The sequence below is a fragment of the Dipodomys merriami genome, unplaced genomic scaffold, assembly GCF_024711535.1.
Source record: "Dipodomys merriami isolate MVZ:Mamm:240054 unplaced genomic scaffold, mDipMer1.0.p SCAF_71, whole genome shotgun sequence".
NCBI classification, from domain to species: Eukaryota; Metazoa; Chordata; class Mammalia; order Rodentia; family Heteromyidae; genus Dipodomys; species Dipodomys merriami.
In genome coordinates, this window is record NW_027206302.1 from 932,501 (window position 1) to 950,000 (window position 17,500).

At 54.0% G+C, this 17,500-nt stretch overlaps 1 protein-coding gene across 4 annotated transcripts in view; it reads right to left on the minus strand.

The window, feature by feature from the left end:
- Col16a1 (collagen type XVI alpha 1 chain) overlaps positions 1-17,500 on the minus strand; it is a 63,738-nt gene that overhangs the window by 3,733 nt on the left and 42,505 nt on the right. For all 4 annotated transcript variants that reach the window (XM_070008976.1, XM_070008974.1, XM_070008977.1 and 1 more), the window contains 18 exons: positions 16,682-16,726; positions 15,046-15,099; positions 14,603-14,656; positions 13,982-14,035; positions 12,638-12,682; positions 12,467-12,520; positions 12,203-12,238; positions 11,842-11,904; positions 10,050-10,121; positions 9,831-9,884; positions 9,006-9,050; positions 8,801-8,845; positions 8,509-8,562; positions 7,841-7,894; positions 5,237-5,287; positions 4,911-5,000; positions 3,436-3,471; positions 2,324-2,368 (listed from right to left, as the gene is read on the minus strand). In XM_070008976.1, coding sequence (XP_069865077.1) covers positions 2,324-2,368; positions 3,436-3,471; positions 4,911-5,000; positions 5,237-5,287; positions 7,841-7,894; positions 8,509-8,562; positions 8,801-8,845; positions 9,006-9,050; positions 9,831-9,884; positions 10,050-10,121; positions 11,842-11,904; positions 12,203-12,238; positions 12,467-12,520; positions 12,638-12,682; positions 13,982-14,035; positions 14,603-14,656; positions 15,046-15,099; positions 16,682-16,726 — 951 coding nt within the window. The remainder of the gene's footprint in view (positions 1-2,323; positions 2,369-3,435; positions 3,472-4,910; positions 5,001-5,236; positions 5,288-7,840; positions 7,895-8,508; positions 8,563-8,800; positions 8,846-9,005; positions 9,051-9,830; positions 9,885-10,049; positions 10,122-11,841; positions 11,905-12,202; positions 12,239-12,466; positions 12,521-12,637; positions 12,683-13,981; positions 14,036-14,602; positions 14,657-15,045; positions 15,100-16,681; positions 16,727-17,500) is intronic.

The following is a 17,500-nucleotide window of genomic DNA, read 5'->3' on the forward strand; positions in this document are numbered from 1 at the left end:
TCTCCATTTTCCAGAGAGTCTTCAGTATCCATGTCTGGATTGGGGCCACAGCACCACAGGTCGCCCCCATTCTCCATCTCACAGTCCTTCTAGAAGATAGTTTTATGGCACTGCTCCCTGATCATAACACTCCCACCCACCCTCAGTATGAAGGTTCAATTCCTTGGCCAGACAAGCAAGGCCCTTTGTTGGGATCCTGGTATTGTACCTCCAGCCGTCACTGCCAGTTACCATTCTGAGTCTGCCATCCTGAGTCCTTGCGGCTTGTAATGCCCCATCCCTTCTCCACAGTGTGTTGAAAAGCCACCTCTTATCCTTATGCCTGGTGGGACTGAGTACCCTCCCTAGACCCCAGTCTTCTGTGAAATCCAGCGTTGGTGTGACTGGACTGCGCCAGGTGCTATTGTTTATGAATCTTTGCTTAACCCAGGCCAAGCCAGAGCCAACAAGAGCTAGTGATAGTTGGGGAATGAAAACAGACTTTTGTTCCTCCAATCACAGGGAATCATAGCCAAGAATCAGAAATGGTCCAGTGAGTACTGGGAGAGGAGGTTACTCCTCCAAGTCCTGCCTGGAACAGCTTTAAAGTTGCTTTTGCTGAAAAGCGCTGACTACTTACAAGGGCCTGTTAACGAAGTAGAGAGGGGAGCTTGGTGTGTCTATGTTGTGTGTGACTGCTCTAAGCACTCTGCAATCATGTTGGAATCTCAGCAGGACTTATCACTAATCCATAATACCTTTATGCAGGAAAAAACACCTTTTTTTTGTTGTTGTTGGTTGTGGGGCCTGAACTCTGGGCGTGGGCACTGTCTCTCAGCTCTTCATCTCAAGGTTAGTGCTCTACCACTTGAGCCACAGTACCACTTCCAGCTTTTTCTGCTTATGTGATGCTGAGGAATCGAACCCAGAGCCTTATGCATGCAAGGCAAGCACTCTACCACTGAGCCACCTTCCCAGCCCCAGAAAAAATATCTTTATGGAGGCCCAAACTACTTTTAAGAGACAATAGAGTGTCCTCTATTGTCCACCAAGCAAGATGGCTGTTTAGCCTGACCATATCCTGACCATAACAATTCAGAACCCTTGCTAAAATAAGGACTCATATAATGGTCAACCAGGCCCAACCTATGGCTGGTACTCTACAACCATGAATACCTTTCGCCTCCTGCCCCCAGTTCCTGGTCTATTTAAGCCAGAGGTGGGAGCATCTGACCCTTGAGCCATATAAGGCCTGAGAAATCATTTGATACATGATAGGCCAGGCATTTATACTTCTCCACAGCTTCTTAAGGCCAGTCTGTCTGTATTGATAATTTTGTACAGTCCAGGAATGATGTTATAATATCCAAATGGCTCTTGGCAGAAAAGAAGCTTATTAAGCATAGCATAGAGTCTACATCCTCAAGACTGCTGAAGATGGGCTGAAGTGCTATCTTCCTGTGCTGTGTCCACACCATGTAATCTCCACTCAGTGCCCAGAACCAGATATCTTTGGCAAAAATGAGCCAGGAGCCAGATACGGAATTCCTGGAGTTTGGGCCTGGGGTCTAAAACTCTGGTTCCATGGTCCCTTTGTGTGTGTGTGTGTGTGTGTGTGTGTGTGTGTGTGTGTGTGTGTGTGTGTGTGTGTGTGTGTGTGTGTGTGTGTGTGTGTGTGTGTGTGTGTGTGTGTGTGTGTGTGTGTGTGTGTGTGTGTGTGTGTGTGTGTGTGTGTGTGTGTGTGTGTGTGTGTGTGTTGGTACTAGGACTTGAACTCAGGACCTCACATTCTCACTTGTTTTTTTTTTTTTGGGGGGGGGTGTCTCTGGTCGTGGGGCCTGAACTCTGGGCCTGGGTGCTGTCCCTCAGCTCTTCAGCTCAAGGCTAGCGCTCTACCACTTGAGCCACAGCACCATTTCTGGCTTTTTTCTTTTTGCTTATGTGGTGCTGAGGAATCGAACCCAGGGCCTCAGGCAGGCAAGGCAAGCACTCTACCACTGAGCCACCTTCCCAGCCCCTCTCTCTTGTTTTTTTTTTTTTTTGCTCAAGGCTTATGCTCTACCACTTGAGTCACACCTCCAACTTCTAGCATTTTGCTGGTTAACTGGAAAGATGAATCTCATATACTTTTCTGCTCAGTCAGGCTTTGAACTGTGATCCTCAGGTCTCAGCCTCCTGAGCAGCTAGAACTACAGGAGTGAACCACTAGTGCCCTGCTCCGTGCCCTCTTTCTCCCTGCTCACTGGGCTTCCTGAGTCTCCTGTGAGGCTAAAGCAATAGGTTGGAGCTGGGTTTAACCACCTCATGAGTATGGTCTCCTAAAACCAGCCAGCACCCAACTCACCTTTGGACCAGGAGGTCCATAGAGTCCTTGCTTTCCAGGGGGACCCTAGAAGAAAGCGAAAATCAGAGGTCAAGTGTGGGCTATACCTCCAAGCTTCCCAAGAAGCAGAAAAAAACCACCCTTCCCAGCACTCAGACCCCAGGCTGTGTCCTGCTAAGCAGTGTGTGAGAAAGGAAAGGAGCCTCCCTGGCAGGTGGAAGGGAGGATACTGTCCCCGGGAGATGGCTTTGCTTAGTCCTGTTGTCTAGGATTCTCATCACAGATGAGAAGGAGGAGGAGGAGCAGCAGCAGCAGCAGCAGCAGCAGGAGGAGGAAGAAGAGGAGGAATAGAAGGAGGAGGAGGAAGAGGAGGAGGAAGAGCAGGAGGAGGAGGAGGAAGAAGAGGAGGAAGAGGAGGAGGAGGAAAAAGAAAAAGGTATGTATGGGGGGACAAATGAGAGAGCCAATCTGGAGCAGTGGAGGGCCAGGTAAGAGATGGCGCTGAGGAAATACACAATTGGAGCATTATCATTACTCAGTTTCAGACCAGTTACAGAATAAAAACAAACCAAATAAAAAGGGGAGGACAAGTCACATTGCCATGCTTGCCCCCTAGCTTCCAGTTCCTATCCTTGAAGCAACAAGAGTGACCAGATCCCAGTGCACAGTCATCCGCAGGCCTTGATCTCAAGACCCCATGAAGACCCAAACCTGTAGCTACTCAAGTCCCTTTTTCTAAGATGACACAGTATTTGCCTATCATCTACACACATTTCCCTGTATAACTGAAAATCATCTCTGGGCCATATATAATATCCAATAAAGTATGAATGCTATATAAGTAGTGGCAATACTGTATTGTTTAGGAGCTAATGACCAGAAAAAAAGGTCTGTGTATGTTCAATACTGATGTAATTTTTTTTTCTAAATATTTTCAAACCAAGATTGATCGAGCCCACGGACAGAGGACAGGAGGATAGAGATTCAGTCTAGAGTTGGTCTGTGCACACAGGAATGCTTATAACTGAATGAAAGCAGGAGGGGCGTGGGGAAGAGAGGGGGTAGGGGGCACAAGGAAGGAGAGGAGGAAGGTGGAGTCTCCCCAAGGGAAAAGGGTTCCAGCCCAATGGTACCTCTTTGCCAGCTGCACCGTCTGTACCAGGTTCCCCCTGAGGAAAAGAGATGTGATGAGCTGTTGCCCAACCTGACCTCACAGGTCAGGCCCACCGGCCCCTATTCCATGAGAACCTGAACCTGCAGCCTTTCCCCACTAACTCTTTAGCCTGGTCCCAGAGCCCATGCTGACAGCTCCTGCTGCCGCCATCTGAGCTCTGCAGGGGAGAAATAGATTATGTCTCTTTGCTTGAGATCCCCACACCTCTGTCCTCCGTGAGACTGGCCAGCACATGCCTGGGCCACTTCCCTCCCTCCCAGTGACATGATGAGAAAGGCTGCCTCTCCAGTCCAGCCCCTTCCTGTGGGCTGCTGGGAAGGGAACCAGAGATTATTTCAGGGGTCCTGGAGGCTCCTGAACTTGCAGCCAGGGCGAAAGGCTGGGTCAGGGGGACCTGTGGAGGATCCTTGTCAGGAGTCAGAGTGAGTGGATCTGGCAAATGGGCCTACTGACCATTCCCACCCAATTGGAATCATATACCCTATTTCAAGCTACCAGCCTCAGGGCTATTTCTGCTCCTCCCTGGAAGAGAGGCTGCTTGGTAGAAAGCATCCTATTTGGGGCTAGATGAGCTGGCTCCTCAGCTTTCTCAGGAGGCTTTTGGGTCATCAGAACTGGGCCTTGAAATCAGGGCCTGGGTATTGTCCTTTACTTGTTCACTTAGGGTTAGTGCTCTACCACTTGAGCTATGGCTCCACTCCAGCTCTCTGGTGGTTAAATGGAGATAAGAATCTCACAGATGTTTTCCTGCATTGAGCCACAATCCTCAGATCACAGGCTCCTGTGTAGCTAGGATTACATGCGTGAGCCACAGCCACCTGGCCCTATCTGGACATTTTGAAGACAATAGTTTTGCAGACAGGCTAAACGATTCAAGTTCTTGGCTGGAGATGGAGTCACAACACTCCTCCTTACTAGCTAGCTGTGTGATTCTGAACAACCTGCTTAGCCTTGCTGAGCCCCAGTTTCCTCATCTGTTAAGGAGGGACAATCAAATGGGGCCGCAGTCCATATTAAAACAAAATGCAGGCCAGGCATTTAGCTCTCCATTCGGCCAACAGTAAGCGACCAACATAGCATCACTTAGTGCTAAACACAAGCTAAGACCAAGTCATGGTTTCTGAGGAGCTGAGAGAATTACAGTAATGGCATGGCATTTCTCATTCCTGACATTTTCAAAGACTTTTTTTTTGTAGTAACTGACAAGTTCCCATCAGGCAGGGGCAAAAGAGGGATGGGCTCTCCTCTGCCTAACACCTTGTGGGGGCCCTGCATCAGAATGGCGGTGGTCACCAGAGGCACGGTGCCTGCTGCTCAGTATGGAGGGATCCATATCCAGGCCCTAGCTCTATGTTGCTAACCTGCTGCGCTCCAGCCCCTGCTGCACAGTGCAAACCCTCCCACTGGACTGTGCTGTAAGATGGAGGGGCTTACCGGGGGACCAGGGTGTCCAGGTGTACCAGGCTGGCCTGGGAGACCTGCCAGGCCCCTTTCTCCAGGGGCTCCCCGGTCTCCTTTCAGTCCCTAGAGAACAGGAAAGACAGACGCTGAAGGCATGAGGGAAGAATAGACTGCAGAACCCCAGGCAGACAGCCCATTGTGTGGCCCCAGCCATTGCCAGAGCCCTTTGCCACATCCTAGAAAGGTGTGTGTGTGGGGGGGGCGGTCTTTAAGGGCAGCTGAGAGGCTGGTGACAAGTTGTCCTCTGTCCTACAGCGGGAGGACAGCAAGGGGAGGAACAAGGGGAGAGTGTCACTCACCAAGGCAGAGATCCCAGCTGGGCCTGGCTGACCAGGAGGCCCTGCAGGCCCCTAAAGAGAGGGAAGTCAGGGGAAGAGGAAGTGAACGGTAAGCACCCCATGGGGTGCAAGGCTGGCAGAAGGACCAACCCTGTTTTCTTCCTTTGATACTAGTTTTTATTTTCTTCCAGAAACCTTTTCTTCCCCTCAGCTCCTATATTTGAACTTCTAATGGGTTTGGGCCCAGAGCACAGACCTGAGTTCCCTGCCATCCTGCCCAGTGCCTACTGAATAGCATGCTTGGGACTGGGAGAGGATGTTTATTTGTTTATTTGTCAGTTGTGGGGCTTGAACTCTGGGCCTGGGCACTGTCCCTCAACTCTTCAGATCAAGGCTAGCGCTCTACCACTTGAGCCACAGGACCACTTCTGGTTTTCTGGTGGCTAATTGGAGATAAGAGTCTCACAGACTTTCCTGCCCATGCTGGTTTTGAACCAAGATCCTCAGATCTCAGCCTCCTGAGTAGCTAGGATTACAGCACCTGGCGTGGGAGAGGATTTTCTGGGAACCACAGCTCTTCAGTACAGAGAGCAAAAGTAAGGCAACTAAGTAGCAGCCGCATCCCTAGGCATCTTCTGAGACTCCTGCTGCCCTGCCAGCAGCCACGGGGGAGGGAAGGCCAGGAGCTGAAGGTCCACCTAGCAGGGGCTCAGCACTGACCCCCAATATCCACAAGGAGAAGCTCTGTAGCTGAGCACCAGGGCCCTCTCCCCACTCTGCTGGTACCCTGGTAACCTCCAGGAGTACTCCCTCCTGCACCCCATTCCTGATGGCCAATATCCGTGCACAGCTCAAATGTCTTCTCCCTAGTCAAAATGGCACCTTCTCTTGAACCCCAGGACACTTAGTTCCCTGTCAGAGCACCTTCTTCCACTAGTCCCAGCAGGAAAGTTCTAGAAGCCATGGCCTGCGTTCTCCTCATCTAAGATCCTTGTGATCGACTATCACACAGTAGAAGTCCTGGACTGGACAGACAGGAGTAAGAGAAAGAACCATTTCATAGATATTTTTTATATGAACATATGCACATAGCCTCTGTCAACCACTCCTATTCATATCCTCCTTTGGCCTCAGTGGTACTCTCTAGACACTATGTGGAAAATAAACTGTACATTTGTGGGTGGGAATGAGGGGGAAAAATCAGAAGACAGTGACCGAAGGGGAGACATGGTTCAACAGGAATTGTACTCATTACCCCTCTGTATACCAACTCTACAATAACAACAATAATAATAAAAAGAAAAGAACCAGCATGCTCTCTACTTTCCACTCCCCTCTAGGAGTCTTCCTTTTTGGGAGTCATGAATTGGTTTGTTGTTGTTGTTGCTGTTGTTTGTTTTCTTTTTGTGTCAACACTGGGGCTTGAACTCAGGGCCTTGCACTATTAGCTTTTTTGCACCAGGCTAGTGTTGGTCTACTTCTTGAACCACAACTCCATTTCCAGCTTTTTGATGGCTAATTGGAGATGAGTCTCATGGACTTATTCTGCCCAGTCTTGCTTTGAACCACAATCCTCAGATCTCAGCCTCCTGAGTAGCTAGGACTGTAGGCATGAGCCCCCATCGCCTGGCATTATGAATTATTTTTAATTTTTCCCAAATCCTCCTAGAAATCAGAGCCAGCCAGGCTGCAATGGAATGGCAGTGTGTTTGCTTTCCTGGAGCCCCATCAGCTTGGAGCCGTCACACTGATCAAAGGAACCAATTGGCAGTCTTGTGTGCCACAGATGGGAAATTGGTTGTTGCTTAATAAAGAGTCCTCTCCAGGTCACCCTAACTCAATAAACACACCACCTACTTACCCAGCTGCCAGACCAAACACAGGAGTCACCCTCAGCTCCTCTTTCTACCCTCTGCCCCATCCCTGTCCCAATTCAGGTCCCAGCAAGTCCTTCACCTTTAAACACAATCCAGATCCAGCCCCCAGCCCTCCATCCCTTCTCCATCCACCCACTTCTCCCTGAGTGTACCTACCCCAGGCTCCAACCCTGTCTGTGAGCCTTCTCCTATCTTGGAAGCTCAGCTTTCAGGGTCCCGCTGGACCCTTCCTCAAACTCGCCAGCCACAATGATCTTCTTGGGGCTCCTGCTCTCTGCCTTTGGCTCTGCAGCTCTACTGATCATTTTAGCATCTCCCACTGTCCCCCCAGACTGCTCTCATCCAGGCCTCACTTGTCCAGCAAGGGCTTCTTCTCCAGCCCCCTCCCTGGCCCTCCCAGTGGCATCATGTCACTGCCCGATGCTCTCCAGTTCATGTGTTTGTTGTGATTGCTGGGAAATGCCATGAGATCCTGGGCCTTTCCATCTCATTCACTGCCGTTGCTCCAAAGCTTGGAACGGTCATTGAGCAGGTGCTCAATTATTTGTTGAGTAACTGAAAGACCGTCATCTGATAAGGGACCTTGAATGTACCCAGAAAATAGTAAAGTGGTCAATCGGGTGAGCTGGGGGACCCTTTTTATCTCAGCATGGTTAACACCGAACCTGTGGCTGGGCCCAGCAGCTTGCCCAATCACCCCTGAATCCTAACTTGCTCAGAGACAGAGATAAAAAACAATTTCACTTACAACATGGCCAGGAGGGCCAGGTCGTCCCTGGGGTCCCATGGCGCCAGGCTCACCCTGCAGGAGAAGAAAAGGAAGAGGGGACACAGAAACAGACTTGTGTGTGACACACAGCTGCAAAGGAGGAGAGGGCTGTATGGAATTGGGAGAGACACCAATGGCCGGAAGAGTGGGGCTGGGTGCTAGCCTTCACACTCAAGCTTCCTGGAGCCTGAGAATGCTAGGTTGTGTGTTTGAAGAGGGTGACACAGTAGCCCCTAGGGAAAGGGAAAGGGTCAGTTACAACTTTTTTTTTTTTTTTTTTTGCCAGTCCTGGGGCTTGAACTCAAGGCCTGGGCACTGTCCCTGAGCTTCTTTTGCTCAAGGCTAATACTCTACCACTCGAGCCACAGCGCCACTTCCAGGTTTTTCTGTTTATGTCGTACTGAGGAATCGAACCCAGGGCTTCATGCATGCTAAGTAAGCACTCTACCACTAGGCCACATTGCCAGCCCCAGTTACAACTCTTAAGAGGGAGAAGGTTCAAGTTGTGGAAAGTGGGGTGAAACTTCTCAGAAGGCTAGGGAGAGGGAAAGCAGCCACTCTGCCACGAAGAGGAAGGAAATGGCTACACTAGATTCAACAGAGCCCAGAGCGACCTAATGTCAGTGTGCAGAGATCCTGGCTCTTACCTCTGCGCCTGGCCGGCCACTGCTGCCAGGAGGGCCTGGTTTGCCACAGTCACCCTAAAGAGAGAGGGGTGGTCAGAGCTTTGGTGACCCCCCAGCCCACATCAGAGGGGACCTGCCCCCTCCCTGGCATTGGTTAGAGACACCCTCATGCTAGTAGATGAGTTCTACGCCACACTTCCAGGTCCTGGTGGCCTCAGGAAGCCGATGACATCTCAGCCAGGATCATGCAGAACCTCCACCCAGGCTGTCTACACGGCATCAAGGAAAATCCATCCTGTGGAAGTCCCCCTACCTTGGGTCCAGGGAGGCCGGGGTGTCCTGTCTTCCCCTTGAAGCCCTTGAAGGAAAGACAAGGAGATGTCGTGTCCCCCACCTCCCTCTTGAGGTGAGGTGAGGGGGGAAGGGAGATCTGGAGGACATGTGCTGCCTTCTAGTTTTCCAGACAGCGCTGGGGAGAGGGCTTAGAGCTCCCAACTCCTTCCTGAAGCTCAACTTACCGGGGGTCCCATGAGTCCAGGGGGGCCAGCAGGACCGGGGTCCCCCTAGGAAAAGAGGCCAGGTATTGAGGCAATTTTTTCCCAGACTGCATCCAATCACTCACTGCTTCCCCTTTACCAACTGCCCCCCTACCCTGGGGCCACCCCTCATGGTGAAGTTGCTGTTGTGTGAGGCAGAGGGAAAGAATTCAAAGCCCCTCTCAGCCTCTGACCTGACAGGGGTGTTGTATGACCCAGGTCCTCTCTGAGCCTTGGCTCTTCTTCCTTCGGTACCAGAACAAGCTGACTTTTTTGATGTCCTGACCTTTGCTATGATCCCATTCCTTTCAGATTTCCCAGCAAGACTCAACCAAGGAGCCAGGTGCTAGTGGCTCACGCCTGTAATCCTAGCTGCTCAGGAGGATCTCAGTTCAAAGATAGCCTGGACAGGAAAGTCTATGAGACAATTATCTTCCATGAGCCACCCAAAAGCTAGAAGTAGAACTGTGGTTCAAGTGGTAGAGCCCTAGTCTTGAGTGAAAAAAGCTAAGGGACAGTGCCCAGGCCCTGAGTTCAAGCCCTAGTACTGGCATAACTCAGCTAAGAAGCCAGGCCTCGCTCAAGGCCTTTCTGTGTCTGTAGCTGATTCTTCCTAAAACCCAGTTGAATGTTTCCAGTCATCAAAGTCTTAGACTGTACATGAATTCTTATCACTGTCCTGCCTTTGCAGATGCTAGCCCATCTAACCTGGCTAAGTTCACAAGGATGACTGAGAGAGCCTGGAACTTCCTACAGGAAAAGGAAGGAGGGAAAGGGACGCCTGTCCGCCCCAGCCTCCCATCTTACCCTCAGGCCAGGTTTGCCGTCCTTCCCATCCAGTCCATCCAGCCCAGCGGGGCCCTGTAGACAGGAGACACGTTTCTGCCCATTGTGCCAGGGCCTAGAACATGGGAGGGCTGAGCCAGGCCTTTAGCTCTCCCCATCCCCCACCCAACTCCCAGCCCTGCCACACATGTGCACACATGCACACAAACCCTGTCTGCCAGGCTGCGGACCCATGCTCACCTGAATGCCAGGAGGTCCTGGTGGCCCAGGGGAGCCAGGCAAGCCGGATGGTCCTCGAATCCCCTCGCTTCCCTGAAACCAGCAAAAGCCGGCAGAGTCAGCAGGGCCTCGTCTTGCCCTGAATCAAAGGGCCTAGGGATCGCCTAGAAGTCAGGACACCTGGCTTCTAGCTAGGGCCTGAGCTGGCCTAACTGACACATATAGAGTGATCTCCCCTTGAGGGTCTGCGCTTGCCTGCGAAGGTCCCCCTTTCCTCGCTGCTCGGGGAGGAGGGGCAGAGCCTCTTTAGTCCACCATTTTCTTGGGTTGGCCCAGGTGAGGGGTGACGGGGGCATGCATTCAGTGAACATCACATAACAGTATGCAATGTGTACTGGCTTTGATGCTGCGAGGTAAAGAAAGTGGGGTGGCCACTGTCCCCTGGGATTTCCCTGCCCCGTCAGGCCACAGGCCCGCAGGATCCATGGTAAATACAATGGTCCACATGTCGTGTATGGGGAAAGGGGCTGTGGGAGACGAGGGAGCTCACAATGGTCAGGGGCCTGGTAGCAGATGCTAGACAGAAGGAGGAGAAAGAGGCCTGCTGGAGAGAACCTCCCAGAAGAATAAAGATCTGGAAGCAGGCATATGCCTGCTGGGCCAGCCTATCAGGGCCCCAGTGACGGGCGGGGCAGGAGGTAGGATAAACTTGATGGACTGCACTACACTTTATCAAAGGAGACTTCTCAGAGTGTTGGGGGGCTCGTGGGGGAGCCAGGAAGCTGAGGGGAATGAAGTGGGGACCCAGGGAGTAAGACTCCAGGCCCCTATGCTTATTTTAGACAAGGAAGCATCACTTATATCTGTTTCACAGTTTAAAATTTCGTGTGATTAGCCTGGGAGATGACCAGTCTAAAATCACTGCTCTAGTGGGGAGCCATGGAGGGTTCAGGAGGGAAAGGAGAGGGTGGCAAGAGGCGGAGAAGAGTGGCTGCTGCATTCAGTAGGGAGAGGTGGCTAACTGCATCAGTGATCCCCACTAAAGGAGAGCCAGAGCTGGGGTCATTGCAATGCCATCAGCTACCAGGAGGGGTCAGCACAATCCAGCCTATGTCAGTCCCACGGGGACTCAGGATGAACTACTGCCTTGAGTTTGGGATTCTCTGCAATGACCAGCTTGAGCTGGGGGGCTTGACAGGCCTTTCTTCACCTGTACAGTGACAGGGTCACAAGTAGCTTTAGAAGAAAGTAGTTCCTACATGCTGAAGGTCTCCCATGCTGGGCCCACCCTCCTACCCTAAGCTCAGAAGTCATCCTGGGCTGAGACAGACACAGCAGCCCCCAAACCGTGGTAGGGCCAAACTCACAGACGGGCCGTGTGAGGCTCCCCAGGCTGTGGCTCCTCACTGTCACCAAGTCTCATACCATCCCTGCCCTCTCTGAGACCCTGGGACAATCTAAGTATGGCTGCTGGAGGGAAAGTTTTATTACCCCCCCCCCCACCGCCGTCACCTCCAGGGGGTGCCCTCCAGTGAGATATTTCTGGTCTGGATTGCACTTCCCCCCTCCCTTGGCTTCCTGCTGAGGAGACCAAGATGGCGCCGGGCTGGGCTGCCAAGCAGGCTCTGCTTTGGGCCATACTCTACCTGTCTTTATGAGCCTGACTGCTCAAAGGACTTAGTTGTTGTTGGGCCTGGCTTTTAACAAGGAAGTAGGTCTGTGAATTCCCCGTAGGCCCCGTGCTAGGGGTGGAAGAGGGGCATGGGCACTGCCTGGCTCCAACCTGTGGCGGGGCCTTGGAGGTCTTGCTCACCTTCTCTGCTTGAGGCCCAGGGGGTCCAGGTGCTCCGACTTTTCCCGGGAACCCAGGGGGACCCTGGATCAACAAAGAAGCAGGCAGGAATTTTTTTTTTTTTTTTTTTTTTTTAATGAGGCTGGAGCCCATTCTTTCTTCTTCCTGTGTATGCTTCCCCGTGGGTCATGAAACCAATTTTATCTTCTACAAATGTCTGCCTGGCCTTGCTGGGACCACCCAGGAGGCCCTTACTGGCCAGGTTGAGTTCCTGGAGAGAGGCCTGGCCACCCAGACTGCTTCTCCGGCCTCTTCCCTCCTCTGCCAGGCCGGCCCTCCCCATGAGAACACATCACAGAGCTGGCTTTGTGTTTTCACTCACCGGTAGGCCTGGAAAGCCTGGCTGGCCTTGGAATCCCTGAAAGAAACAGCAAGGGACAGCGTGCTGTGCCATCTCTCTCTGCCTGGCCGCCCAGGTGGAAAGGGTGACAGGCTGAGGCAGCCTCAACTCCCCCCTCCCCTGCACGCAAGCCCTCCCCCCCCCCCCCAAGAGGCCAGCAGGTCCCACTCTCCACAGGACCTGGGAGGCTCTCATCCAGGACTGGTGGGATGGGAAGACTGATGCCCACCAGAAGGCCTAACTCACCTGGTCGCCCTTCTCACCGGCAGCCCCTTGGGGTCCTCGTTCTCCTCGGGGACCCTGTCACCAGAGGGAAGAATGGAGTTGGAACCCAATCATTCCTGTCCCAAGCCAAAGAAGGCCCGCTTCACACCCTCCTTCCCCAACCACCCCCCCCCCCCCCCCCCCGTCACTCACTGCTGGGCCTGCGGGACCAGGGAGGCCTTCGGAACCTGGTGGGCCCTGGGATCAGAGGAGCACAGTCAGTCCCTGGCGGGGGGATGTGCAGTGGGCAGCCCTGCAGGTGAGCAGGACTCTTCCGCCTGGTCCCCTCAGGCTGCCTCCTCTCTATCTGAGTGACGGGACCAGTCAGCCAATAAATCGCTGCCAGCCTTTCGTCCTCAAGCGCAGTTCTGATTAGGCTACCCTCTCTTGCTCAAGAACCTTCCATGACTCCTCTCTGCCAACTAAAACGAAGCACATACTTTTCACCCATGTTAGGGTTTGAGGCATCCTGTAAATCTATCACCAACCACTCTTCCTGGCCTCACTTACCAGGCAGACTGATGTTCCCCCAACTTGCTCTGTATGTTTGCACCCCAGAGCCTTTGCATGGCTCTCTCACTTGGAATTCCCTCCATTGCCCACTCTTTAGGTGTCCTCAAGTCCTAGCGAATGATTACATGGCCCCAAACTGCTCCTGTAGTCCCTTACCCATGGCCTCTCTCTGTGGGATTCCCTCCTCTATTCAGATCTCAGCTCCAATGCCACCTCCTCCTCCATGATGACCTCCCTGACCTTCTGTCTACACAGCATCATATGCACTGCTCCAGCCCCTTCCGGGCTCCTGGGTCCCTAGTCTCTGTCTTACATTAGTCTCTGTTTCTCTGTTTATTCATCTCTTATCTGGGCCTGCCTCACTCACTGCAGAATCCTCAGAAGGGCCCAGGCACCCAGTCGGCCCTTGGGACATTTTTGCTACTGAATAGCCTTGTGATGGCTTTTGCAGATTCCCTGCTGAGGCCCTGGTGACTTCTTTTGAGGGGGGGGGGGGGGGGAGGGGGTGTGTGTGGAGGGAGTAAGACTCCAGACCCAGCTCCGCTGATCTTGGAGTTGAGGTTTGAGGTCTGTCACCAGATAGATTTGGTCTACAGCCCAGACTCTCCTACTTACTCCCTGATTGGCTGCAGGACCCTGGATGAATCATGGAGCCCCATGAAGGGTGGCTGAGCTGGGGACTGAGTCCCAGGCCTGATGCTCTGGGCAGCCACTCTGGCAGGAGGAGCCGTGCCAGCCGTCCAGGCCATTCCCCAGCAGGCAGCCGGTCTGCACAAAGCCTGCTGAGATCCTGGCAGCGCAGCCTCCACCTCCGCAGTCACCAGCCCGCCACAGCTGGAGTGTCTCGGGGGCAGGGGAGACAGGGGTCATGAGCTCCTCCTTCAGTCCCCAGTGGGGGTGGGAGGTGGAGGTGGAGGCGGATGCTGTTTGAAGCCCTTCCTTCCACCCCCTCACCATCCACTGCCACCAAGACTCAAGACTCACCAACTCCCCCTTCTCTCCTGCAGGCCCTGTGTAGCCTCGCTCTCCCTTGATGCCCTGATGAGAGAGAGGGAGGGAGGGAGGGAGGGAGGGAGGGAGGGAGGGAGGGAGGGAGGGAGGGAGGGAGAGAGAAAGAGCGCACACGAGCGCACAGAATTAGCCCAATAGCCCGCCCTTCGCAGTGCTAATGTAAGGGGTGGGGAACTGCAGCTGGCACCCAGACTGGCACTTGGAGGCTAAGGGCACCAAGGAAGATGGCTGGGGGAGGAGAGCCCTGGCCTCTGTGACCTCCCTCCTGCCACTGTGGCCCTCAGTGGAGAGCCGGGACGCGCCCTCCCAGCGGCTCCCCTGGGGATGGCGGTCTCCCCAGCTCATCCCACCCCATGGGGAGTTTTCCATTCTTGAGACTTAGTGCTGTCTAGCCTTCAGGCAGAGTAGTGGGGCCAGCCCACCTACCAGGGGGTCCACAGGGAGGGTGGGGAACTGCAGGAGGGACAGGGCAGAGGCAGGGGCTGGAAGGCCTGGAGAGGAGGGGCTTGCTGGGGGATGCCCACCCAGCCCGGCTCCGTCCTGACCACTAGCCTGAGCCTCCAGCAACCCTGGGGCCAACATCTCCATACTCACAGGCAGCCCGGGGGGGCCCATAGCACCTGGGTAGCCAGGCTGTCCTGGAGGACCCTGTAGAGAGAGGCAGATGGGATGGGTCAGGCCCCCACATTGCTGTCTCCCCCCTTGGACAAGAGTGGAAACATCCAGAGTATCCATCTGGCAGGGAGGGCATGGCCTGTGCTGGGCCCCAGGTTAAGCAGAGCTCCGGAAGCTGACTAGAGGAGAGGAAAGGAGAGGCAAGAGGCGGGGAGAGCCCCCTAAATGCAACAGCTCAGGGACCTGGGACAGGCAAGGGACAGGGAGTAGGGACAAATGGAGATTGAGCTCCTAGCATCTGTGGAGACCCACACATACCAAGGGTATCGGGGCCAGTCAGGAGTTCCACCTCCCAGCCTCCCTCCTGTGGCCTCCTGGGGCCCCCAATCTGTCTGCCCAGAACCCAGGCCACCTTGTCTTACCGGTTCCCCCTTGTCTCCTGTCAGGCCGGTGAGGCCTCGCTCTCCTTGGAGGCCCTTGGAGAGAAAACTCATGAGACACCATAGAGGATGGCCAGCCCCGCCCAGCCTGCCTCCCCCCTGCCCCACAGGCCTCTGTTCCCACCCTGGGCAAAGGTGGGGGTCACTAGTGGCCCCTCAGTATCCCTAGCAAAGTGACTCTAGAGGTGTGCTTCGGGGGGGGGGGCTGTCGGACACATATCCACATAGAGGTGCCTTTCTAGAACATACTCTCAAGGCAGTAGGCCATCAGTGTCCCCCTCCTTCCCCTGCCCCACTCTGTGGGGGAACTTGAAGTGATTGTCACCCATGGGTCCTGTCTGAGATGTACCTTTAGGAGGGTGACAATCAGGTGTGTGCTCCTTTTTAGGGACAAACATTAGGAGAGGGTGCTCCCCACTGAAGTGTGTCACCAGATAGCCAACACTTACCTGTCCAAGCCCCACCCCACCCCAAACCATCTCCTTCCAGAGATGTGGCCTCGGCCAGTCACTGCGTCACAGGGCAGGGGATATTACTTTCCATGGCCCTTACCCCAGCCCTCACACCTCCGAGAGATCCCATGTTGTCCCTCACCCTCCTGTCCTGGACAAATGGCGCCCAAACCTTTTCACAACACAAGACAGATGGCTAGACAGACAGATGGCCCCTTCACCCAAGCAAGCAGAAACAGACACGGCTTGGTCAGAGATGAGGACATGGGGACAGATGGGACCGTGACAAGGAGGGGCCCTGCTCCCAAGCCTCCGCCACCAGGCCTGGGAGGACAGGAGCTAGGCCCCAGGAAGACAAACTCTGACAAACAAAAGGTTAGCTTCTGTGACGCAGGAGGGACCGGAAGGGAAGGAGGGGAGATGACTGGAAACACACCTGTGAGCGATGAACGACACCTGGCAGAAGGCAGCGGGCACAGAGGGGCAGGGCCCTGTGACACCCAGAAACCCACCTGGCCGGCATTCCATGTCCAGCCTTGGAGAGGACTGGCACCGGAGCCAAAGAAGGGAGAGGAAGAGGAGGAGGCTAAGGGACAAGGTGCAGGGCAGGGCTGCCTTCGAACCCCTGGGGTGCCTCTGGACAGCTTTGCTTAAGGCAGCAGGGCGGCCAACCTGTGCCAGGCTGCAGTGTGAAGCCCTCAAGCTTTGGCATCTTCGCCAGGCTTGGAGCCAGGTGCCTGGCAGAGCCCCAAGAACTACTTTCAGCAAATCTTCAGTCCCCACGGCAGGTGGTGGGAAGCGGGAAGGCAGAAGTGAGAAGAGAGGGAGGGATAAAGGGGCTCCCTATGGCCCAGCTTCCAATAAGAAGGTAAAAGAGCTCAAGAGGACTCATACTGAGGAAGGATGGTGAGAAAAAGGAGAAGGAAATCGGGGGTGGTGAAAGAAAACCGGAGGATGGAGAGAGGTCAGAGACTGTGGGGGAAGAGAGCCAAGGGGTGGAGACCTGGTATGTGTGTGGGGGGGGGGTGTCGTTAGCAACCCTGCCTACAGGGGACAATGAATGGGGAGGGAAGAGCGGGCCACGACACCACAGGAAGGGGCAACAAGCAAAAGCCACGGAGACCTGGCTGGTGGACAGGGGTGGTGGAACGGTACTAGGTTCTTACAGGCAGTCCGGGGGAGCCAACAGCACCAGGGAAACCTGGGGGGCCCTGGTGGGAGAAACAGGCAGGGTCACATCTCACAAGCACAGTCACCCTGGGGTGGCTTGGGGCGCAGTCTGGGGCTGGGCCGAGGAGAGGAGGTCTTGGAAGGATTTTCAAGGCAGCTGGAGGAGAGATTCCTTGGCCACTGTAGCCTATAAGATGACCACTTGTCCCCCCTCCCTGCTCCCACCTTGTTCCAGAAAACATGGTTCCTCCATCTGCAGAAAGACACACTGGAGTCCACCCAGGAGTGGAAGCTCGCTTACCCTCCCTCCACCCCACCCACCCGCAAGCAGGTGGTTCCCAGGCTCTGATTATCTCCAAAGAAGTTTTTTTTTTTGTTTTTGTTTTCCCCCCCATCTATCTTTCCTTCTTTTCTTCCCCCCCCCCTCTTCTTTTTTCTTTTTGCCAGTCATGGGGCTTGAACTCAGGGCCTGGGCACTGTCCCTGAGCTTATTTTGCTCAAGGCTAGCCTTCTACCCCTTGAGCCACAGCACCGCTTCCAGCTTTTTCTGTTTATGTAGTACTAAAGAATCAAACCCAGGGGCTGGGAAGGTGGCTCAGTGGTAGAACACTTGCCTTGCATGCTCGAGGCCCTAGGTTCAATTCCTCAGCACCACATAAGAAATAATCCGGAAGTGGTGCTGTGGCTCAAGTGGTAGAGTGCTAGCCTTGAGCTGAAGAGCTGAGGGACAGCGCCCAGGCCCAGAGTTCAGGCCCCATGACTGGACCCAAAAAAAAAAAAAAAAAAGAATCAAACCCAGCGCTTCATGCATGCTA